Consider the following 26050-nt stretch of genomic DNA (forward strand, 5'->3'; position numbering starts at 1 on the left):
GAGGCGAGGTATATTAGAAGGGTGTTTGCAAGAAGTGGAGATGACCAGACTCCAGTAGTGTGAATGGGAATGGGAAGGATGGGCAGACACAATTAGAATTAGTAGTTTTCTGGATCCCACCTAATAAATCCACGCTGAGGGTGCCTGGGTGGCTCAGTAGGTTAAAACCTCTGCTTTCAGCTCAGGTCATGATCCCAGGGTTTGGGATCGAGCCCCTCATCGGGCTCTCTGTTCAGTGGGGAGCCTGCTTCCCTCCCTTCCTCTCTCTCTGCCTGCCTCTCTGCCTGCTTGTGATCTTTGTCTGTCAAATAAATAAAATCTTAAAAAAAAAAAATCCACACTGATTATTTATATTCGAAAAGTATTGGTTCTTTTTCAGATGGATCCGTAAAAAAAGGTTTTTTTCAAAAGTACCTCTCATCTTGCTTTTAATTTCTGTTCTAGAATGATGAGAGACGAGGGCAAGAAAGGAGACATGATAAACTGAAAGCTGAAGTGGAGTAATTGCTCAGCTATTTAGTTGGAACGTCTCAGCCATAAGCAGGGAAGAGATGGGGATAGAGAGATGTACCTCACCAAATGCATTTGAATTAAAACATCAGATATGTTTCGAGGGAGAGTCTTGGAGCAGTGTGGGGTTGGGTTTGAGGGTAGAGCAGAGGAGTGATTAGTTTTCAGGCAGGAAAGCAGGTGTGTTTTAAAGAAGGAGTTTGCCTATCTTAGATATGCTTTGCCTAGGAAATTGACAGCAAAGGACACCAGAGCCATCTCTTGCATTTTCCGGAGATGTTCCCCTTATGATCAAGGAAGTAGAGGCCTAGCTGTCTTAGGCTAGCCCAGTGTTTCTCAACCTTTTATTCATTGTCACTTCCTTAAATAAGGAGCCTTTTCAGATACTTTTTTCCTCATTTCACCTAAGCCCATGAAATTTTAATATCATCACTGTCTATGTCGTGTGTGCACCTATGTGCTATATATAACAAATGTAAAATTATTTTATCCCCAAGAACCAATTTTGCCCTCTTCGGAGTGAAGTCACCCCTTGGGAATGCATTGGCCAGACTCTCATCAAAACTTTCCTTTCTAGTATTCTTGCTTTCCCCAGAGTATAGTATTAAATTTGTTTTTCTTGGGGCGCCTGAGTGGCTCAGTGTGCCTTCGGCTCAGGTCATGATCCCAGAGTCCTGGGATCGAGCCCCGCATCGGGCTCTCTGCTCCGCAGGGAGCCTGCTTCCTCCTCTCTCTCTGCCTGCCTCTCTGCCTAGTTGTGATTTCTCTCTGTCAAATAAATAAAATATTTTTTTTAAAAAATTGTTTTTCTTTAGGGCCAGGGCAAAGATAAGCAGAATTACATATTTTTATGCAGTATGGTTGGAGGCTGTGCTGCTTATGTGATTTGTTTTTATATAATTTATAACTTTTAGAATGTATTGAGCAGTCACTAGGGATGTCTACAGTGTGCCCGATGCTGTGCTGCATTGCAAGATTCAGAGAGGACTGAAATGTGGCTGCTCCCAGTCTGGTGGATGAGATAGAGAAGCCATCATAGTATTTGTGAGGTTCTGTAATAGAGGTTTATGCAGAGTTTTAAGGCTGGCATGATGAAGAAAAAAGTTAATTTTTCCTTCTCAGAATAGGGGAGTGTCACAGAAAAAACTGACTTCAAACTGGACTTTGCAAAGTAAGTAGATTTTGATAGAAATTGAGGAAAAAGCCTATCAGCAAGAAGAGGATGTGCTAAAGTATGGATGCAGAAAAGCACACAGTATAATGAAGAGGTGAGAGCTGAGGGTCCTGTGAGAGATAGGGACTAAATGAGACCAGGGTAGAGAGTTGAGGCCACAGGAATCTTAGGAAGTATTCATAAGACCTGGGGATAACTTCCAGAGCTGGTCTTGAAGGATGCACAACTTGCCAGATGGGTGAGTGAAGCATGCCCACGTGTGTGGAGGTGTGAGGAGAAAAGAAATGTAGCATGGCTGGGAGGGGTGGAAAACAATGCTGGTAAGGGGTATTTTTCCTGAAAGACAGATGGAACTCAACAAGTAGTCTAGTAAGGGGAGTTTTAGAATCCCAATTTTGTTTTGTAAAGATCGTGTGGTTGATTGCAGACAGATTGAAAGGGGCACAATGAGAAGAGACAAGGTTACTAAAGTAATAGCAAGAAATGATGAGGTTGGGATGTTGCTTCTAAAAATATGAATTCTACAGTGAAGCAAAATGTTAGATTATATTATGGGAAATTATAAATGTTTGTTTACATATGCACTCTTTCCATCTGTGTAAAATCATGCAGGAGTTCTTCCTATAATATGGGCTCATTAGGAGCTCCAAGTGACCCTCCTGTGGGAAATAACTGAAGTTTGGAAAAGACACACTATTTAAGACCTTGCTGGTTTCACTGGAGGCAGGGGAGATCTCCAAGAATCCATTTTTAGAAAACACAAGCCAGGGACCCCTGGGTGGTTCAGTGGGTTAAGCCTTTGCCTTCGGCTCGGGTCGTGATCCCAGGGTTTTGGGATCGAGCCCCACGTTGGGCTCTCTACTCTGCGGGGAGCCTGCTTCCCCCTCTCTCTCTGCCTGCCTCTCTGCCTGCTTGTGATCTCTTGTCTGTCAAAAAAGTAAATAAAATCTTAAAAAAAAAAAAAAAGAGAACCCAAGCCAACCTTAAGCTGGGGCCAGAGTGACAAAGCAGACAGTAGGAATGGGAGCATTGCCTGTGGTTTATTGCTGACCACAGCAGGTCCTGAATCTGAGGCAGCCGGTGTGAAGCCTACACTCTCAAGAGGCTGGAGCCCAAGGTAGTGGTGAGCATGCCCGTCGGCGAAAGCAACAGATCCTCTTCGCTGGAAGGCTTCCCGCGTCCTTAGTTTAGGCCCTAAGACTCTTACTCATTAATATCTGTGAATGGCCTCATACTCCGTGATAACCAATAAAATCAGTGCCGTGACTGAGAGTGGGTAAACTTAACAGACAGTATAGGTGTGCTTCCAGAGGACTGCAGATAACGGACTGTAGACTACCTTGTAGTGCTTAAAGAAATAGAGGATACAGCCCCAAAGACCTCTAAGAGTCAAGAAGAGGTTATTGGGAATGAACAAACAGGTTGGTTTAAAAAACAAGAGGAACTTCTAGAAATGAAATTTAAAAAATGGTAGGTCAATCAGCAGATTGAACAGTTGAAGACAGAATTAGTGAATTAGGAAATACATGTATCTGTGGACATTGGGAGATGGAGAGGAAAAGGGAGCTGGGGGAAATCGGAGGGGGAGATGAACCATGAGAGACTGTGGCCTGAGACAAACTGAGGGTTTTGGTGGGGTGGGAGTTGGGTGAGCCTGGTGGTGGTATTGTGGAGGGCACATATTGCATGGAGCCCTGGGTGTGGTGCACAAACAATGAATTTTGGAACACTGAAAAAAAAATAAAATTTAAAAAATAATGCAATGCTGAGAGAAAAGGAGATAGAAAATTTGAAATATATTAAGAGAAATGGAGCATAGAAAGAGAAGCTGTAGTGTGTGTCTATAATCCCTGCGGGAATCCACCTAGGTTCAGTGAAACATTCAGACTACCAGAGGTAGACAGCCCTAGGTCATACCAAGAACCAGTCTTGCCCAGAAGGAACACAGCTTGCCTACAGGGCAGCGTCAGCTTTTGAAGCAGTTGAGCTCAGCTGCAGGAAGATAAAGTCCACCCTGAGTGGGTGTGGGAGTCCAGGTTTAAGGTCTTATGCCCTAAAGGAGCTATTCTTTATGCAACCTCTCTGTAAGTATAGCTTCCAGAGCCCTGCAGGGGACATGTCAATTACAAGAATTGCTGAACTCAAGAAGGCCAGACCATGGTGTTCCGTCGGATATTTATTGCTTATTTATAGTTCTCCCCAGTCCCGATACAGTTTACCACTCAAGGAGTTGTTCGTATCCTAAACAATGTTACCTGGCAATAAAGTTGACATTTTACCCTTATCAGGCTTCCAGAGGAACTGAGCTAGTTAACTGAAAGTCAGAGTCTCCTGTGCAGAGGAAAAGTTTTATTAACTCTTTGTACATAGTTTCTAATCAGAGTCTTCAGAAAAAATAGAGAAAATGAAGGAAAGTCTCTATTTAAAGATACATTAGCTTCGGATTTTACAGACATAGTGAAAAACAGATCACAGAATTGCTCCTGGGGAAGCAAAACACATTCTAAGCAGAAGAAATAAGAAATTCATACCTATTCACATAATTAACCCTGCAGACCACCAAAAATAAGAGACCACATGATGCTCTGGTCAGCAGCCCTCTTTGTGCTGACAGCTGATACCTGGCATCTACTCCAGCCGTACAGGCTGTTTTGAACACTGCAACCCAGTCAAGCCTCTAGATGAGTGCATCCCAGATTGGTGTCAAGTTGAACAGATAGGACTGCCCAGGTGAGCCCAGTCAGATCACAGACTAGTGAGAAATAATGAATGGTGGTTGTCAAACCACTAAATTTTGGTTTGCTATACAGTGATAGATAACTAAAACATTGTTCAGATACAAAACTCAAAAGCATCTGTAGACTAGATAATAGAAATGATAAGAGAGTTTAGTAAAGAGGCTGGCTGTAAGATAAATATACAGGATCTTTTATCTCCCTATATTTCATTTATAGTACCATGGTATTGTGAGAAAGATAAGACTGAGGTAGCTAAGCTCCATTGAATTCATATTGTGGAACATGACAAGCTAATTCTAAAATCTATATGGAAGTCCAAAGGCCCAAGAATGGCCAAGACCACTGAAGAAGTAGAAGAATGTATGTAATATCAAGAATGATTGTCATACAAGCCATAAGTGACTCTTAATCTCACAAAACAAACTGAGGGTTGCTGGGGGGAGGGGGGGTTGGGAGAGGGGGGGAGCAGGGTTATGGACATTGGGGAGGGTATGTGCTATGGTGAGTGCTGTGAAGTGTGTAAACCTGGCGATTCACAGACCTGTACCCCTGGGGATAAAAATACATTATATGTTTATAAAAAAAATAAGAAATAAAGAAAAAATAAAAACAAAAAACAAAAGAAGAGAATGATTGTCATATTCTTTTGTCTCAGGGATAAATTTGGACCCCAGGAACAAACTACAGAACCTAAAAACAGACCAGTAATCTCTGAAACTTGTATGGCAGAAGTGGCATGGCGGGGTGGGGGGTGGGGTAGGAGGGACAGTAAACTACTCAGTAATGTGCTGCTGCTGGGACAGTTGGGATACCCAAGTGGGAAAATCTAGTCACACCCTACTTTAGATTATACACAGAAATCTATTCTAGGTGAGTGGAAGACTTAAATGTGAAAAGCAAAACCTTTAAACCTAGAAGAAAATGTAGGTTAATATTTTTCTTGGAATAAGGATTTCTCAGAATATTAAAATGCTAACCAGAAATTTAAAAATTGATAAAGTAAATTCTATTAAAATTTAGAACATCTGTTTATAAATATCACAAGAAAGTGAAAATTCAACCTATAAACTGAGAGGAAGGCATTGACAACATACTTAAAAAAGCAAATGTGGATAAATGATGGAATGGGCACGCAGTAGAATATTATATAGCAGTGAAAGTGACTGAACTTTAGCTATAAGCAATGCCATGGATGAATCTTGGAAATGTAATTTTGAATGAAAAAAAAAATCTCAAGACAAATATCACTTTAATAGTGCTTAAAAATAACCAAAACTTGGAGTGCCTGGGGAGCTCAGTTGGTTAAGCGTCTAATTCTTGATTTCGGCTCCATGATCTCAGGATTGTGAGGTTGAGCCCTGCGTCAGGCTCAGCCTGTGTCCGTGCTTAGCAGGGAGTCTGCTTGAGATTCTTTTTGCCTCTCCCCCCTCTGTCTTTCAAATAAATTAATCTTTAAAAAAAAAATAAGCAAAACTAGACAGATTATGAAACATAATCTAATTGGAATAAAAACTGCAGAAACAGTGATAAAGACAATTTAGTATAATGGTTACCTCTTTGGGGAGAGCCAAGAGTGGGGAATGAGGAAAGAACAGAGGTAAATGTAGGTTAATGTTCTAGTTACTAGGTTAGATGATGAGCTTATAGTGTTTACTATATTATTACACTTTATAACTAATATATGTTACATATAATCTTTTATGTGCTTTTGATATTTAAGATCATTTAAAATGCATAGATACTGAGACATTCTTAACAGTTTGGCAGGGCACTAACGATACTTTCTGCTCTTCTGTACATTTAGATAGTACTGGCACCGTGTTGTCTGGGATGCGTATCCCTTTTTAGTATAGATGGTTAAACTCAAGTGGTTTTTATGATTGACTTTTCTTAACTTATTTAGAAGATATTTAGCTTCAGAATTTATCAGTTAAAATATCCTTTTAGAACCTGTATTTTGAAACATACAGGTTTTCTTAAAAGCCATCGAAATCCTGAAAAGTTTCCAGTAATTGTGCTGCTTTTGCTTTCCTAGTTCCAGCGCACTTTTCCAGCACGCCACTGCACTATTCGAATGCACCATGGCAGCTCTTACCACCTTACTTGTGAGCGACCCCGTTGGTGTCCTTTACATCCGCTCCTGCAGAGTCCTGATGCTTTCCGATTGGTACACTATGCTTTACAACCCGAGTCCCGACTACATCACCACGGTGCACTGCACACATGAAGCCGTTTACCCACTGTAAGTATTTTCACAGACCGAAGATCACTTAGAAAATGACAACTGTAGATTTTATTCTTTTCAATAGGTTGAGTATTGAAGAATGGCTTCCGGGAACTGGGAGATAGGCGGAGATGATTTTCTTCTCTTGAAGGATACATAGTCTAATAGATGGGAATAGAAATACATTTTGGTATAATACACATGAACGTGTTTTTATGTTGGTATCAAAGTGTATATAAGCATTTCTAAAACAAGCGATATTTGTTTCTTTAAAAGGGATTTATAAGGAAAACTTTCATGATATGCAACAGAGAAGCAATATCTGACATAGAGGAAAGAGTATGGGTTTTGGGACTAAAAATAAGCTTGAGTGTGAATCCTGAGCTGCTGTGGTAACATGATTTTGTTAAGAGCCTCTCATAACCTCCATTTTCCCATTGGTAAAAAAGGGGAATAATGGTACCTTATATGTCTATTGTGAGGCTTAAGTAAGTCTGCACATATCAGATACTATGTGCAGTGCTTACATACAGGAAGCACTTAATAAAGAAGTAGCTGGCATTGTAATTAGGGTGCTTGGGTTAGTGGTTTTTTTGTTTTTGTTTTTCTCCACAACTAATGTTTATAATTTCCATGAGAATGTTTTGTCTTAAAAATACCAAATTTGGGGCACCTGGGTGGCTCAGTCGATTAAGTGGCTGCTTTCAGCTCAGGTCATGATCCCAGGGTCCTGGGATGGAGTCCTGCATTGGGCCTCCCTGCTCAGCAGGGAGTCTGCTTCTCCAAATCCCTCTGTCTGCCGCTTTGCCTACTTGTGCTCTCTATCTGCCAAATAAATAAATCTTAAAAAAAAAAACCAAAAAAACCAAATTCATAAGATTCTGTATAATACTGTCCTAGACTACTTCGTTTTTAGAATTTCTCCTCGTGTTCATTTTGATGTGTTTTTCTTGGTAAAAGTGTAATAGAGTCTGGTATTGACATTCTCATATAGCAAGTTACCATTACATAATATGCTCAAGAAAATAGTCCTCTTTGTGCAGTTTCTTAAGAGTACTAAGTGTGAAAAACACATCGCATATGTAAAAGGGTAATTTAAAAAAAATGTTACAGATACAGAGGTATGAACATCTTTCAACCTGCCTATGATTAAGCCCTGTAAGTTATTTATTTCCCGTATATATGCCATCTGTCCCTGTATATACATATAATTTACATGTAAGACTATATATAAACGACTGATAATGTGATCATAGAGCTATAACTCTCAGCTTCGATTATTCTCTTCTCATATACTATCCAGGGGACTGCAGGACTTAACCTGGTCTTATTTAGAGAGCTTAAAAAGGGAATCAGATACCGTATATAACCATTTTATTTAAAAAAAAAATCAGACTCATTTGCTGGTCACATATATAAATGCTTTCTATACTATCTATAAAACATATAGTAGGAAAGTCAACAAATACTAAGATTAGAACAGAGACGGCAAATAGGTGCTCTCAGTCCTCATTCTGCGGCCACAGCCTTACACAACTTCATTGATCAGGATATGTTCACCATCTTTGAATTAAGTAGGTGTTTTTTTTTTCTCAGCAGCTTTTCCAGTAGTCACTGTGCAGTGGCCTGTCTGCCATGTTTTATTAATCATACTCAACAGTGGTTTTTGAAAATTAAGAGAAGATTTTATGGTATCAACACTGGGTTTATTCATATTTACTTTACATATTATTTACTGGGGCTAAACTTTTCAAAAAGCAGCAGAACTACCTAGGGCACCTGGCTGGCTCAGTCAGAAGAGCATGCAACTCTTTGATTTCAGGGTTGTGAGTTCAAGCCCCAGGTTGGGCAGAGAGATTACTAAAAAAAAAACTTAAAAAAAAAAGGGTGCCTGGGTGGCTCAGTGGGTTAAAGCCTCTGCCTTCAGCTCAGGTCATGATCCCGGGGTCCTGGGATCGAGCCCCGCATTGGGCTCTCTGCTCCGCAGGGAGCCTGCTTCCTCCTCTCTCTCTGCCTGCCTCTCTGCCTAGTTGTGATTTCTCTCTGTCAAATAAATAAAAAAAAAATAAATAAATTTAAAAAAAGGCTATAGGACTACCAAAAGTTATAGAATTATTTTTTCTTTTGTGAGTCAACAAAAAGTGATGGCATAAAATTGTCATTGGAACACTGTTACATTGACTGATGGAGGTTATTTTCTCCATTGGCGTATATATAGCCTAGTTCCTTAAAATTGAGAAATACCAGGATATTTTACTCTAATTGTAGTTTTGAGGGGAACTTGATTAGATGAGACACAGAAAATCATGTAAATTTCTATTATTAGAAACTTACTATAAAAATGTTCACATTACTGAAACCTTATGAATTAATAGGTTGACTGAATACACGTTTAAAATCTTTTTTAGCATCTTTGATTTTAAATTGATCAGTAGGTATTTTAAAACTTATTTTCAATGTTATGATTCCTTGTTCTATTTTACAGATACACCATTGTATTTATCTATTATGCATTCTGCTTGGTATTGATGATGCTGCTCCGACCACTTCTGGTAAAGAAGATTGCCTGTGGGTTAGGAAAGTCTGATCGATTTAAAAGTATTTATGCTGCACTTTACTTCTTCCCAATTTTAACTGTGCTTCAGGCAGTTGGCGGAGGCCTTTTGTGTAAGTTTGATGGGTCAAGTCAATGAAATATATTTATTTTTATGTGGGATAAACTATTTTTTCTAAGTATAATTTTAGATCTTTTTCTTTAAAATAGTTTTTTTTAATCCTTGAAAATACATATTTTTGCTAAAACATAATCAGTCTTATAAAAAACGTAAAAAAAATGGGCTTCTGGGAATGGAATGTTCTCAGACTAATCAAAGGTGATTCCTATTTAAAGAATACTTTGAATCTGAAGCATTGAACCTAAGTAGGAATATTTTTAAAACCTGAGTATAAATTAAAAAACAAGAACTTGTTTTTACATATAACATATAGAAACTACTGTTGATAATATATAGTAACATATATTATCATTAAGTTATGTCTTAAGGTTTGTTTTTTTTTATGTTTTCAGTTTTTGAGTTCCTTTATCAAAGTCTTTTAGGTACAATAAAAGAATCCTCAGTGTATTCTTTATTTTAATATAGCTATTCATTTATTCAGTAACTATGTAGACTGAATTGTGACTCAAAAGAAGAATGAGAAAAAGTTGGTGTTAAAGGACTGACATACTAGTAGGACAGCTGTAAGTAGCGGAGAGAATGTAGTATATAGTACTTTACTTGAATATGTGACATTGAATATTGCAGGGCTGTTAGATGCCATCTTTTATATGAACCCTACCGGGTTACAGAGGACAAGGTTTCTGGCCTAAAAGAGCTAGGCAACATTGGCATCATAATGTAGCATGGTAATGAATTTGGTTCTGGAGGAGGATGGCACTGTGAAGGTGAGGCCAAGAGAAGAGGAAACTGGAGACTAGTCAGAGGTCTGTTATCCCTCATATTCTAGTTACTGATACATTGCTTCCGCTGGCCTACATAATATTTGCAAATGTATAGTTCCTTCTAGCTCCTACCATTCCCTATTTTCTTAGATTTGGCCCACTTCCCTTATTCACCTGCTTGACTGGCCTCTGGAGGTGTTTGAGGTGGCTGTTCTTGCTCTTGGGAATAGAGACCCACTCTTTAAGGATTTTAGACAGCAGAGTGACATACCTAGGTTTGCATTTTGGATAGAGAACTTGGTAGCAGTGTGGAGGATGGATTGGTGGGGGAGGAGGACCTGGAGGATCAGGTAAGATGTTGTTGGAGCTAGCCATGTCTGACTGTCTGGCCTAAAGTAGAGAAACACTGGAAATGGAGAGTATTTTGAAGACAGAGTTAACTAAACTAGGTAACTGATTAAATACACGGGTGAGGGAATAGGAGAATCTGATAGAGTAGCTTTCTGACTTAGTAACTGGTGAATAGAGCAACAGAAGCGGTTATTAGAAGAAGCAAATAAAATAGGTTGATGAGAAGTGAATCTGGTTTTAGCTGTTCATGGACTATTCACTAAAGTACAGGTAATTATTTATACCAGTCTGGCACTTAGGAGAGCTGTCTAGGCGGGAAGGATTTACGAATTGTCAGCCTCCACCCTGTGTCCTAGGCTACAACTGGTGCTGTTGTGCAGAACTTCTTGAGGGGAAAAGCTGTGGAAAGTGGGCCAGGGTTTGGGAAGTTAACCCAGGGAGACTGCCAGACTCCCCTGCTTCATACACTGTGGCTGCCGATATTGCAAAATGCTTTGTCCCACATAGAACGTCAGGTCATTTTGTTAACAAGCCTCTGCTCAAAACACATTCATTGTGAGGATCAGTGTTCATTCGCACTAAATGTAAATGTATGCAGTCTGCTGAGAATAGTCAGAGGATATCATACCAACTTGTAATTTTATCATATTGGAAAAAAAAGTAAATAGATAATTTTGGTTTGTTGGGGTATCTTAATCACTTCAGACTGCTATAAAAGTACCGTTGACGAGGTGGCTTGCAAACAACAGAAGTTTTTTTCTCACAGTCCTGGGGAATGGGAAGTCCAAGAGCAAGGCACCAGCAGATTTGGTGTCTGGATATGAGCCCACAGTGTCCTCATGTGGCAGAAGTCGGGGGTGGAGGGCTCTCTTATGTAAGGGCACTAATTTCATTCACAAGGGCTCTGCCCTCATTCCTGATCACTTCCCAAAGGCCCCACCTCCAAATCCCAACACATCGCAGGTTTAGGATTTCAGCAGGAGAATTTTGGGGCACACAAACATTCTGTTCATAACAAGGAAATAGAGATGTCTGAGCAAAGTAGAGCAGCCAGGCAGCTTCTGGTAGCTTAAGATACCTGGGTCTAGGGAGAGAGACCCTGGAGGTATTAGGAAGAGGCCTGTGACAAATTTTACCTGCTTGGAATTATTATTGAAGTCAGTTTTTAAGTGTGATCTGCATCTGAACCACTAGGGGAACTAAAACGCAGATTCTCAGGCCTTACCCTTCGTCCTAGTTGCTCAAAATCTCAAATTATTTTACACCCTAGAGTAAAAACCATGCCTGAGCCCAAGACCACCCTCTACTACCCACAAGTTTAGGCCTTGTTAGAAACTTCCTTTCCCTCTTTTTAAACCTAGATGGCTTTTTACTACTCAGTCTTGAATTTGTAGCATTAGCAATATTATTTACAAATTAAATGAGATTTTTTTTGAATGGTTGGTTGAGGACCTAATTGCTGTCTATGAAGTAAAAGATTCTAAATGTCAAATAAGGCTTTCAGCTATTTAGTAAGTTGGAATTGGGCCTGTCAGAGTTTTTGGCTTCTGCTTTCTGAGTTAACATTTGAAATTGTTCCAAATGGGTTCCACTGCGATGTAGAATGATTAGTGGTTTCATAAATTGCAGTTGTTTTAAAATAATTATATGAAAAATAATCCATGATTTTATTCTCAATTTGTTCGTTTGTTTTAGTGTACTATAAATTGAAAACATTTTAAGAGGAAAATAATGTTTTATAAGGAAAAGTTTTGCTTGAAGTAGAAATAACTAGAATTTTGACATAAAGAACACTGAATGATCCGTTTGTCCTTTGAGGTTTATTGACACATGAACTTTTCTAAAGAGTTATTAAAACTGTATAGCTCTTCTCAACCAACGTCCCCCATCTGGACCACAAAACAAAATTATTTGAGTAATTACTTTCTCAGTCCTCCCAAGTTTGGTACATACTAGTGTTCTAGAAGCACAGACAGAAGTTAATTCTTTACATTCAATGGGTGCCTCAAGGTAGTCTTCAAAGCTGGACCTTCAAGGAAGGTCTTCAAAGCTGGACCAAGGATAGTTTTACATTTTTAAACAGTAGGGGGAAAATTAAAAGAAGAAGAATTCTTAACATGTGAAAATTATGTGAAATTTAGATTTTATTACCCCTAACGTTTTGTTGGAACATAGCCACACCACCCATTCATTTCTGGCTGTACCCACTACAGCAGGGATTTGGGTGATTGAGACAGTCACTGTGTGGCCCACAAAGCCAAAAATATTTATTATCTGGCCCTTTACAGAAAGATTGCCGACCCCTGCCTTAGGGCATTAGGACTTGAGTCTCTCACAGGACTGGTTAAGAAAGTTTTCACTATGAGGAGAATTATGCCGTTTGAATTTTTTTGATGGTTTATTCAGAAAATTTGCTTAATTTTCAATATAATACCAATGTTTGTTTTTTTTTCAGATTATGCCTTCCCATACATTATATTAGTATTATCTTTGGTTACTCTGGCTGTGTACATGTCAGCTTCTGAAATAGAGGTAGGAAATCTTTTTTTCCTTTGTTAAAGGTTTTTTGATTATTTGTTTTTTTAATTTAACAACTGAATAGAATAGTACATATGATATGGTACAGCTGATTGATTTAGGAATGGCTAATTGATTGGGCACTCAGTAGCTGTTAGCATGTTAAATTTATGAAAGGTTGTATATTGGACTGTATTTGCTTGGGAAATTCATGCAGTGGTAGACTCAACTATCCAGCATGTTGGAGAAAAAACAATCATATCACATAATTTACCCACATAAAAAATGTTTAATTATTGAAATATTGAAAGTTATTAATACTGTTCTGAAGGAAACATGAAATGCTTTATTGTATGTAGAACTAATTTTACACTTTATTTTACATTGGCAACACTGACAGTCATCAGTAATTATATACATTTTGTACTCAATTTTCTTCCCAACCATATTGATTACGGATGTTTTGACTTTTGCACTCTAATGTTTTGGTGATTTGGAAATAATGTCATAGTCACATTAGTTTTGACCCTGTTCCCTGTTTTGTGATCTCCGTCTTCTGCCTCTTTTTAGTATTTCGGTGGAAGGCCACTGTTAGAACTCTTTGACTTATTCCTTTAACTTGAAAGGAATACAAGTGTTGCTTGCTAGTCTAGTGCCTTGGCACAGTCTTCAGGTGCTATACTACTGTTGGTAAGGTGTGTGATTTCTCAAAACTCTTGTAAATAAGTTCAACCCAGGGGAAGTAAGTTGTTACCTACTTTGGAGTCATTGCTGTTGCTCCTTTTTCTTTTACATTAGTGAAAGAATGAGAGGGAATGACTTTCAGCCAGAAAAATAGTAGAGGAACTAGATAGACTATTTTTATGATGATTTACATCTTTCTTCTGTATACTGTCTCCATTTCTGCTTTGTAATCCTTAACAATACAACATATTTAAAGAAGATAAGCAAATTCATTTTTGAGGGAGAAATGATTGGATATTTCAATAAAATGAAGTTTTCAAATTTTTGTTTGTTATCTATAACTACTATGGATAGTTAAACTAGCTTGAAACTGATCACTCTGCTCTAGGAATCTCTCCTATATAAAATATTCATGTACTTCAAGTAGCACTTTGTAATGAATCAGAAATAGGGACCTGAATCAGGAAAAGAAAATCTAGTTTCTAGGTGAGTTGATGAGTCGTGTAATAAGAGAGAATTGGTAACCTACCACAAATTACATTTTGTTAGCACCTTTAGATATTACTTTTATAATAACGTGTTCCCTCCAATTTCTACATATTAGAAAGCTGTTCAAAGATTAAAGGAAATCAGGCTGTTCACCTGTTATTTCTGCTCCTTTTTAATTATCCAGGCAGCAGACTCCAAGAATACTAAGAGTGAGGAAGTTGGGTGTATATACCTCCTCCTTCCTGTCTATAAGACTCAGTTACAGTGGATCAGGGCAGGAAGAAGGCACATCACATGGAGTTCCCTTCTGGTTCATATCTCTCAGAAGAAACCGTAGTGTTTCTAGGGTTGAATGGTGGTGTAGACTAGAACTGAGAGACACGGGCTCCTGTTTTGGTGCTGCCCCTGAATGTTTATTATGGCTATCGGAAGCCTCAGTTTCCAGCATAGTGACTAGACCGAGTGATTTCTTGGGTCCTTTTTAGGTCAAACATTGTGTGATTCTGAGATTATTGTGTGGAAACAGTACATTTTATTGAAGTTTTAACATGAGTGTTATATTAGTTTCGGGTGTACAATAGAATCGTTCAACAATTCTATACATTAGTCTGTGCTCATCACAATTTGTGTACTCTTAATCCCCTTTTTCACCTACCTCCCCTCTGGTAACCACCAGTTCTCTGTATTTGAGTCTTTCTTCTTTTATTTTGTTTTTGTCCCTTTTTATCCTTTGTTTCTTAAATTCCACATTATGAGTGAAATCATATGGTATTTGTCTTTCTCTGATTGACTGACTTCACTTAGCAGTATACCTTCTAGGTCTATCCATATTGTTGCAAATGGCATGATCTCATCCTTTCTTATGGCTAAGTAATATCCCATTGTTTATATGTACCGCACCTTTATCCATTCATCTGTCTATGGACACTTGGTTTGCTTCCATCATCTTGGCTTTGTAAATAATGCTGTAATAAACGTGGAAGTGCACATATCTTTTAAGATTAGTGTTTTCATTTTCTGGGTGAGTTTTCATTTACTGGGTAAATACCCAGTAGTGGATTTTGGTGAATCTATTTTTAATTTTTCGAGGAACCTCCATACTGTTTTCCACACTGGCTGCACCAGTTGGCATTCCTGGTGCACGAGTCTTTTTCTCCACATCTTGACCTACATGTGTTTCTTGTATTCTTGGTTTTAGCTACTCTGACAAGTCTAAGGTGATATCTCATTTTGGTTTTGATTTGCATTTCCCTGGTGATTAGTGATGTTGACCAGCTTTTCCTGTGTCTATTGGCCATGTCTACGTCTTTCTTGGGAAAACTGTCCAAGTCCTTTGCCCATTTTTTAAATCAGATTAAATTAAATTGAGTTGTAGAAGTTATAGGATATACAATGTTGAGTGTTGGGTGTTGAGTTGTAGAAGTTATAGGATATACAGATATATGCATATCTGGGGGGTATAGCTCAGTGGTAGAGCATTTGACTGCAGATATATGCATATCTGTATTTATATATACATATATATAAAATATATATCCATATTAACCCCTTATCAAATATATCACTTGCAAATATCTTCTCCCCTTCATTAGATTGCCTTTTTGTTTTGTTGATGATTTCCTTCACTATGTAACAGCTTTTTATTTTGGTGTAGTCCCAATACTTTGCTTTTGCTTCAGTTTCCCTTGCCTGAGGAGACCTAGGTAGCCATTGTCAAATTACTGCCTATTTTGTTCTAGGAACTTTATGGTTTCAGGTCTCATATTTAGGCCTTTAATCTATTTTGAGTTTATTTTTGTGTATGGAGTAAGAAAGTGGTCCAGCTTCTTTCCTTTGCACGTAGGTGCGCAGTTTTCACAGTGCCATTTATTGAAGAGACTGTCTTTTCCCTGTTGTATATACTCTTGCCTCCCTTGTCCTAGATTATTACCATATATGCATGGGTTTATCTCAGGGCTTTCTATTCTGTTCCGTTGATACAGGTGTCTCTTTCTGTGCCAGTACCTTACTGCTTTGATTACTGCAGCCTTGTAGTATATCTTGAAATCTGGAATTGTCATAACTCCAGCTTCATTTTTCTTTCTCAAGATTGCTTTGGCCATTTAGGATTTTTTGTGGTTCCAAACAAATTTTATGATTATTCTACTTCTGTAGAAAATGTTGCTATTTCGATAGGGATTGCATCACATCTGTACATTTCTTTGGGTTTTAACATGGGTCTTCCAGTTCATGAACATGGAATTTCCATTTGTTTGTGTCACCTTCAGTTTCTTTCATCAGTGTTTTATAATTTTCAGAATACAGGTCTCTGACTTCCTTGGTGTATTTTTTGTTTTGTTTTGTTAAAGATTTTATTTATTTATTTGACAGACAGTGAGAGAAGGAACACAAGTAGGGGGAGTGGGGGAGGGAGAAGCAGGCTTCCCGCCGAGCAGAGAGTCCAATGCAGGGCTTGATCCTAGGACCCTGGGATCATGACCTGAGCCAAGGGCAGACACTTAATGACTGAAATATCCAGGTGCCTCTTGCTTCTTTGGTTAAGTTTATTCCTAGATGTTTTTTTATTCTTTTTTTTTTTTTTTTAAAGATTTTATTTATTTGACAGACAGAGATCACAAGTAGGCAGAGAGGCAGGCAGAGAGGAGGAAGCAGGCTCCCTGATGAGCAGAGAGCCCAATTTGGGGCTCCATCCCAGGACCCTGGGGTCGTAGCCCGAGCCGAAGGCAGAGGCTTTAACCCACTGAGCCACCCAGGGGCCCCTAGATGTTTTATTATTCTTGTACGATGTAAATAGGATTGTTTAATTTCTCGTTCTGCTACTTCGTTATTAGTGTATAGAAATTCAACAGATTTCTGTTCATTAATTTTGTATCCTGTGACTTCATTGAATTCGTTTATCAGTTCTGGTAGTTTTTTGGTGGACACTTTAGGGTTTTCTGTACATAGTATCGTGTCATCTGCAAATTGTGGAAGTTTTATTTCTTCCTTACCAATTTGAATGTCTTTTTTGTTTGTTTTCTCATTTCTGTGTCTAGAACTTCTAGTATTCTGTTGAAGTAGTGAGAGTGGACGTCCTTTTCCTGTTCCTGATCTTAGAGGAAGAGCCCTTGGTTTTTCACCATTTAGTAATAAGTTAGCTGTGAGGTTTTTATATACGGTCTTTACTATGTTGAGGTTCCTTTCCTCTAGACCAACTTTGAGAGGTTTTTATCACACACAGATGTTGTGCTTTGTCAGAAGCCTTTTCTGCATCTGTTTAGATGATGCTATGGTTTTTAATCCTTTCTCTCATTAATGTGATGTATCATATTGACTGATTTGCCAATATTGAACCACCCTTGCAACCTGGAATAAAACCCCCTTGATTGTGGAAAATAATTTTTTTAGGATATTGTTCCATTTGGTTTACTAATATTTTGTTGAGGATTTTTGCATCTGTGTTCATCAGAGATACTGGCTTGTAGTTTCCCCTTTTTTTGTGGTGTCCTTATCTGGTTTTGTTACCAGGGTAATGCTGGCCTCATAGAATAAATTTGGAAGCTTTCCTTCCTTTTCTATTTTTTGGAATAGATTGAGAATGGTTATTAATTCTTTTTTAAATGTTTGATAGAATTCACCTGTTTTGCCATCTGGTCTTGGACTTTATTTTGTTGGGAGTGTTTTGATTACTGATCCATTCCATTAATAGTAATTGGTCTCTTCAAGTTTCCTATTTCTTCCTGATTCACTTTTGAGAGGTTATACACTTCTAGGAATGTATCCATTTCCTTAAAGTTGTCCAATTTATTGGCATGTAATTTTTCATAATATTCCCTTAACATTCTTTGTATTTCTATGGTGTCAGTCGTTTCTCCTCCTTTTCTGATTTTGTTTGAGACCTTTCTTTTCTTGCTGAGTCTGGTTAAAGGTTTTCAATTTTGTTGATCATCAAAGAGCCAGCTCGCGTTTCACTGAGCTGTTCAATTTTCTCTTTCTTTCCTTTCCTTTTCCTTCCTTCCTTCCTTTTGCCTCTATTTCATTTTCATCTGCTCTAATCTTTTATTATTTTCTTCCTTCTACTTGCTTTGGGCTTTGTTCTTTCTCTAGGTCCTTTAGGGGTAAGGTTACATTGTTTGAGATGTTTATTTCTTGAGGTAGGCTTCTGTTGCTATAATCTTCCCTCTTAGAACAGCTTTTGCTGCATCTGAAAGATACTGAACCATTGTAGTTTTCATTTGTCTCATGTATTTTTGTCTCATAATTTCCTCTTTCGTGTCTTGGTTGACCCATTAATCATTTAGTAACATGTTATTTAGCCTCCATGTATTTGTGTTCTTTCTAGACTTTTTCTTGTGATTTCTAGTTTCATCTCGCTCTGTGGTTAGAAAAGATGCATGATATGATTTTGATCTTTTTAAGTTTGTTGAGACTTGTTTTGTGGCCTAACATGATCCATTCCAGAAAAGATCCCATTCACACTTGAAAAGAATGTGTATTCCACTGTTTTGGGATGGAATGTTTGAATATATCATTTAGGTCCATCTGGTCTGATGCTGTTGTTTCCTTTTTGATTTGTCTGAATCACGTATCCATTGATGAAAGTGGAATATTGAAGTCCCCAACAATTATTCTATTACTGTTAGTTTCTTCCTGTCTGTTAATAGTTGCTTTATGTATTAGGTGCTTTCTTTTTGGGTGCATAGATATTTATAATTGTTCTATCCTCTTGTTGAATTGTTCCCTTTATAATTATGTAGTTATCTCTTGGTACACTCCTTGTTTTAAAGTCTATTTTGTCCCATGTAAGTATTGCTAACCCAGCTTTCTTCTAACTTCTGTTTGCATGATGTGTTTTCTGTCCCTTCATTTTCAGTCTTGCATGTGTGTTTAGGTCTGAAGTAAGTCTGTTAAAGGCAGCACTTAGATGGATTTTTTTTTTTAATCCATTCCGTACCCTGTGTCTTTTGATTGTAGCAGTTAGTCCATTTATACTCAAAGTAATTATTGATAGGTATGTACTTACTGCCATTGTTACTTGTTTTACTGTTATTTTTGTAGTTCTCTGCTCCTCTTTTTTCTCTTTCCTGTGGTTTGATGCCTTTAGTGTTATGCTTGGATTCCTTTCCTTTTGTGTACATTTTATAGGTTTTTGATTTGTGGTTACCATTACATTCATTTATAACTTCTTATATGTATAGCAGTCTGTATTAAGTTGTGGGTCAGTTTAGTTTGAACCCTCTCTAAAAGCACTAATTTTTATCATCCACTCCTGCCAGGTTTTATGTATATGTCATACTCTGCATCCTTTTGTCAGTCCCTTGACTGATTTTTATAGATATAATTGATTTTATGGTTTTTACATTTTACTCTCCATAGTGGTTTTATATGTGATTAATCTTTTATTACATGTTTGCCCATTTACCAGTGACATTTTTTCCTTTCATAGCTTTCTTACTCCTTATTATGGTTTTTTTTTTCCCCAAAGAATTCCCTTTAACATCTCTTATAAGGGTGGTTGGGAAAACTCCTTCTGTCTCCTTCAGTGCTGCATTAACAGTCTTGCTGAATAGAGTATTCTTGGTTACAGGTTTTTTTTCTTTAACCATTTTGAAAATATTGTGCCATTCCCTTCAGGTCTGCAGAGTTTTTGCTGAAAAAATCACCTGATATAGTCTTAAGGAGTTTCCTTTATGTGTAATTGCTTTCTTTTCTCTCGCTGTTTATACAATCTCTATTGCTACTTTTGCCATTTTAATTATTATGTGTCTTGGGTTTTGTTAGATGCTGTCTGTGCTCCCTGCATCTGGATGTCTGTTTTCTTCCCCAGAGTAGGGAAGTTTCAGCTTTTATTTGTTCAAATAAATTTTCTGCACCTTTTCTTTCTTCTCCTTCTGGGATCCCTATTATGTGACTATTGTTATACTTGATGGTGTCACTCCACCTGTTCTCATTTTTTAGTACATTTTTTGTTTGCTGTTCAGGTTGGCTGCTTTCCATTATGCCAGTCTTCCAGTTCACTGATATGTTCTTCTCCCTTCTCTGTTGATTCCCTGTAGTGTAATTTTCATTTCAGTTATTAGTTCTTCATTTCCAACTGGTTGTGTTTTATATTTTCTATTTACTTATTGAAGGTCTCACTGAGATCCTCCGCTCAATTATGACCATTACTTTATCAGGCATGTTGCTTATCTCTTTCCTTTGGGGCTTATTCCTTGGTCTCCTCATTTTGTCTCATTCTGTTTTTTTCCTTTGTATTAGAAAAGTCAGCTACATCTCCTGATCTTGAAAGTAGTGGCCTTATGAAGAAGGGGTCCTGGGGCACAGTGCTGCCATTCACCAGAACCAGGCACTTCAGGGGTGCCTCCTCTGGGGGGTACATGGGCCTTGCTGTTGGGGCTGTGTCAGTCCAGTCAGCTGCAGTGGCCTCCTTCATCTGCTCAGGGCATTCCACGCAGGGTTTTGTGCCTGTGCTGTAAAGGTGTCAGTCTAGGGCCCCCAAGGGCCTGTAGTTGGGCAGGATTGGCAGACCAGATGCCTGTCCCCCTTCTGTGTGTTGGGGCTGCAGTTAAACCACTCTCCAGGGTTTACCTCTCCCTTCCCTGTCCCCTGAGAGGTTTTCGCAGGTCGGTGGGGCTAGCAATCTCGACAGATGCTTGTCCCCGTCTGGCTGTCGCAGCTGCCATGGCACTGATGGGCCGGGTACTTCCTCTGCACTTTCGGTTATAAGGGCAGGAGCCACTTTGGAGTGGTGCCATCTCTCCTGGGGTTGCTTGCAGAGTGTGTGGGGGCAGGAGGGACACCTGCTGAGTGAATCGGCAAGAGAACATGGGCTGGGTGTGGTGGTAGCAAGCTAGGTGAAGAGTGTTCTGCTGATTGCTGCAAGTGTCTGGGTATCGAGGTCGGGGACTGTGCTAGCTCTTTGTTCTTTCTGAAATTAGTATATCTCCTTCACGTACACCCCTGGTACTTTTTAAACTGCTGCTTCTATGCTGTATTTCTGTTAGGTTGTTATGCTGGCTCTTTTTTGTTTTCTTTAACTTTTTCTTTAAATTCTAGTTAGTTAACCTCTAGCGTAATACTGGTTTCAGGAGTAGAATTTAGTGATTCATCACTTACCTATTATGATGACGCTTTAATGGCTGGGAGTACTCAGTTTCCCTGTTATTTTCTGGCTCTCGTGGAGCTAAGGGCCCCTGATTACAAAAAAACAAAAACAAAAACCTCTTAAGTAAGGCCCACTGGGGGACTCATTCTCCCAGTGCTGGACCCCCGTGCCTAGGGCTGCTGGTGTGGGGTCTGATCCTTGGGCTTCTTGTGGTTAGTCTCTCTCAGCGCTTGGTTCCTAACCATCACTCCACCCTTCTTACCCTTTTCGATGTGGCCTCCTCTCTACAACTAACTGTGGGAGGTCTTCTGCTGCCAGTCTTTAGGTCATTTTCAGAGTGAGTTGCATTGATGAGTGTTATCTCAGTGTATCCATGGGATGCGGAGAGCTCAGGCTCTTCCTATTCTGCCATCTTCCGAACAAATAATACATGTTAAATTATAATGTAATAAATTATCTAGCTTATTCAGCCCAATAACTTGTATTTGTCTTTTCTTTTACAAAATTATATAGAACTGCTATGATCTTCTGGTGAGAAAGAAAAGACTTATTGTTCTCTTCAGCCACTGGTTACTTCACGCCTATGGAATAATATCCATTTCCAGAGTGGATAAACTCGAGCAGGATTTACCCCTTTTGGCTTTGGTACCCACACCAGCTCTTTTTTACTTGTTCACGGCAAAATTTACTGAGCCTTCACGGATACTCTCCGAAGGAGCCAATGGACACTGAATGTAAAATACCAAAAAACCTAAAAAGTGTTCTTAGTAAAAAAAAAATATAAAGTGCATTAATACTCTTCTGTTGTACCTGGAAGAAAGATTAGGGGTTTTTGAATTGTTTTTTCTGTTTTTGACTTAACAGACTTTATGGTTAGAGTTGGAAAATACAAAATGCTGTAGTAGCCTGTTACATTAAATATATACTTTAGCATTCTATGACGCTAGGAGCATGTTAGGAAGCACTTGCCTCCTCAACAATTTAGTTATTCTTTAGAACAAAATCATGTTTCTCTACATCTTGGTAAGTATAATCTGAAATCCTAAGCATTGGCCTAATTGTGCATGTCTGTTGTATTTCAATGTTTTTCAAGTATAATGAATTATAAGGACAAACATACCTTGTGGGTCTGATAGCAAACATGGAAATGAAGTATGTTGTTTGTTGTTATTTATTTTTACCAATACAGTATTTTGATTATAAAAATAGAGTATATAACTTTATATAACAAGTTTTCTTTTTATGGGTAGTTTGGTTGAAGACATCTTCTGATGATTGTTTCTGTTAAGAAAAACAATAAAATGCTTAACTACAAAAAATCTCAGATGTTGACATTTAATTGTATTTTGCCACACTACTTATGGAAATAATTCAGACTTAAGTAGTCCAAATGGATAAATACATGTATTCACATAGTCCCTTCCTCTTTGGTCTCATTTTGTAAGTATATATAGACAATGCCATATTTTAATGATCCTGAAACTTTTTTCACATTGTGACATCTCTGAATTAGGATGCATCTTAAAATTGATACCTTCTAAAACTAAATACAGAATATATACAACATGGAGTTTTCCTGTGGTTAGTTATTAATAGGTGTGCTGTGAATTTTATGCTCGGAACCCTTTAAGAGATCCATGTGGGAGCAAAATAAGGTTTTTTGTCACTTAACCTAATAATCTGACCATTTTATCCATTTGTATTGTTTAGAAGGTTATTTACCGATTCTGTTTAATGGGGATTATGCAGGTTTGTTAAACTTAGGACATCCATTGACCATTGCAAAATATGAAAGAAAGTGCACTCACTTGTTTTATAGTTTTGTTTGTGCCTTTTAAATTCACAGCAGTTGTAGCCTTCAAGTTATTTTGTTAGCTTTTCTTTGTTAATGTTTTTCATAGTACATTCAACCACCGGGGGATGGACTTTTTTCATACGGATTTGTTTCTTCTTTTCTGTAAGAGTAAAAATAAAATGTGAAAATTCTGTGTATGTCACACAAGTTTGGGTGGTTATTAGTGTGCATTAAAATTCTAAATTTCCCAAAGAATCCTCAACTGGACAATTGTATAATCTGGGATGTGGTGTGGCAGGGGAGGGAAGTGTAGGGAGCCATGTGTCTGATTACCAGGACCATATCTGTCGCTCCACATGGAGGGACAATTGTTAAAATGGAGCCATTTTAACAATTATCTTCTCTGATCTCCTATTCTAGCAGAAAAATGTGTGTGCAAGAGGAAAAATCATGCAAGTAGTTATAATTCTTCAAATGCAAAGATTCTCAGGAATATTTAAATAGGTATGTGCATTTTTCATTTGCTTTAAGAACAAGACCAGAACAAATCATAGCAACTGTGGTTGCTAATGTCACTAAATGATCTGTTAAAACGTGTTTATTAAGCATATAAACAAATCACCTTTGTCCTGGCTCAGCTTTGTTCAGTTTTTACTTATGTCCTTATAGGGCATTACAACTCTCACTGCTGTAGTGCATGGTAATTATTTTGCTAACCAGTGCTGGATAGATAATTTAAAGGTCAAAATATTTTGATTAATTTGGGTCAGTTGATAAATTTAACAATTACATGGTTATTTATTTGTGTAAAACTGTTCATTTGCAAGATTTGGCTACCCATTGGAGCTCACCGGAGAGAGGTCTAAAACATGCCTGGGTCCCACCCCAAGAGATTCAGAATTGGCCTAGGGTACAGGCTGAGCAGAAGGATTTTTTAAACCTCTTACAGGTGATTCTAATGCTTGAGAGTATGGTTTAAACTTTTCTTAGTTCAGATGCTTAATTTTTCCAAGAGACCTTTTGACAATTTTTCAGCAAACTTTTAAAATTATTTCTTACTGAAATTTTGATTCTGCCTTAATGTTTCTTTTCCAGAATTAAATGATCAAAATACAACTCTCGGGTCCTCATCACCATAATAAAAAGGTGACAGTGTATACAAATTTGGTATTTCTTTTAAAATATCCCTTGACCTTGGGGCACCTGGGTGGCTCAGTGGGTTAAAGCCTCTGCCTTCGGCTCGGGTCATGATCCCGGAGTCCTGGGATCGAGACCCACATTGGGCTCTCTGCTCCACAGGGAGCCTGCTTCCTCCTCTCTCTCTGCCTAGTTGTGATTTCTCTCTGTCAAATAAATAAAAAATATTAAAAAAAAAATAAAAAAAATAAAATATCCCTTGACCTTAAAAAAAGTTTTCTGTGCCGCACATATCAAGTGAAAATATTTGGTTAATACACAAATTATTTATCTGTAACTTAAGTTATATAAGACTTAGGGACTTCTAGAATTTTAAAACTATTTTTATAATACTTCTTAATAAATAATCCATACTCAGTTACTATTTGATTCAGGAATACACACTAAGAGTTAACTTGTTTACCTTTTATTTGCAAGAAGGAATGTTAAAGCAAAAAGTAACAATCTTCGTTTTCAAGATAAGTCTGGCATTTTAAGTTCTGATAAGCCTGTCCTCCACATGTGCCAGTTGGAACCCCCAGCAGATACCCACTCGGCCATGCTATCGCAGTCCTCGTCCAGGGCACGTCTATTGCCCTCTCAGGAAGACATCCCTATGTATTCCCGACACCTAAAAAAAGCTTAGAGGTTCCTCTCTTTATCCTCTCATAGCCACTCACTAGAAGGAATCCCTTATATATACTCTTTCCTTGTTTGTTCTCACAGTGTATGCACATCGAGGTTCAGGGACCGGGTCTTATTCAGCTTAGTGACTGCAGCATTTGCTCTCTTGCCAGGCTCAAAGGTGCTCCATCTGCTTCTGGAGCTTGGTGCAGCATTCCTGAAGGAGAGAGCCAGGATCTGCACAGCTGCAGTGACAGATGGTGTCCAGAAGAGGACAAGGAAGGGCTGTTGATCTGGAAGAGATCAAGGCCTTCTCTAGAAGTCCCAACCTTGAGCGCAGCCATTCAAGAGGGAAAATCCAAAAGCTAGATTACAGGTGGCTCAGAGACGGTCAGGTAATCCAAGGAGCCGAAGTTGACTATCACCTCCCACAGGAGGGCGCTAGATTTCAAGAGATCTGATCAGTGCCTAATTTGGGTCTGATGCTCTATAACGTGCAGTTAACTATCCATATTTTACAACCAGGGAAACTGGGGAGTAGAGATTAAGTAACACGTAATAAGCAGAGCCAATATCTGAGCCTAGGCCCACCTACCTTCAAAGCCCACGCAGTGCCAGTGCTCCAGAAACAGAAATAAGTGGAGTTTAGGGAAGCCAGAAAACTTCCTTGTGCTCTCAGCTCCATTTCTGGTCCTTCAGAGACCTCGCCCCATTCCTTAACTAGGGTCAAGTCTCTTCCCCAGTTAGGTTCTCTCATAGTTCTTTTTGTCCAGTTCTTTTGGAGATTTGTCCAACACTGCTGTATTGCCACATTCGACCCCACAAATGAGAAGCAATGTTTAGGTGAATGTGACATAAACTGGGGAAGGATTATTAGGGACAATGACGTTATTTGGTTAGTTTTTAAAATGCCTTTTTGATAGTACTGGCTACAGTAAAATAACAAGAGGTTCTTTGTTATCCAAAGCTTTGAGAAGTTACTTACTATGCAGGTCTGTTTCCAATTCCTGTTCCATAAGATCACGCAACTCGTCAAGATTCCCTTGTAGCCAAGTGCTGATATGCTCAATGTTTTCATCTCTTTCCTTCAGCTTCTTTGTTAGGTTTTTTATTTCTTGCAAAATCTCATCACCACTGTTTACCAATTCCTTTAAAAAAATAGTATTTTGGGATGTGTGAATATAAATTCCAACGAAATAAAAACATTGAGTGAATCATATCCAAGACAAAAACATGTATGCAAAA

At 38.4% G+C, this 26050-nt stretch overlaps 2 protein-coding genes across 3 annotated transcripts in view; one reads left to right on the forward strand and one right to left on the reverse strand.

The window, feature by feature from the left end:
* LOC123944652 (JNK1/MAPK8 associated membrane protein) overlaps window positions 1–23760 on the forward strand; it is a 28848-nt gene extending 5088 nt beyond the window's left edge. The window contains exons 4-7 of one of the 2 annotated variants that reach the window (XM_046009928.1): window positions 6458–6664; window positions 9132–9313; window positions 12892–12968; window positions 21724–21942. In XM_046009928.1, the coding sequence (XP_045865884.1) occupies window positions 6458–6664; window positions 9132–9313; window positions 12892–12968; window positions 21724–21942 (685 nt within the window). Of the gene's footprint in view, window positions 1–6457; window positions 6665–9131; window positions 9314–12891; window positions 12969–21723 lie in introns of both variants that reach the window. The other variant, XM_046009927.1, reaches the window with a different exon arrangement.
* CCDC175 (coiled-coil domain containing 175) overlaps window positions 23074–26050 on the reverse strand; it is a 71980-nt gene continuing 69003 nt past the window's right edge. Inside the window, exons 19-20 of the mRNA XM_046009926.1 lie at window positions 25791–25953; window positions 23074–23165 (exon numbers count right to left, since the gene is read on the reverse strand). Coding sequence (XP_045865882.1) covers window positions 23074–23165; window positions 25791–25953 — 255 coding nt within the window. The remainder of the gene's footprint in view (window positions 23166–25790; window positions 25954–26050) is intronic.

This window comes from Meles meles, chromosome 6, assembly GCF_922984935.1.
Source record: "Meles meles chromosome 6, mMelMel3.1 paternal haplotype, whole genome shotgun sequence".
NCBI classification, from domain to species: Eukaryota; Metazoa; Chordata; class Mammalia; order Carnivora; family Mustelidae; genus Meles; species Meles meles.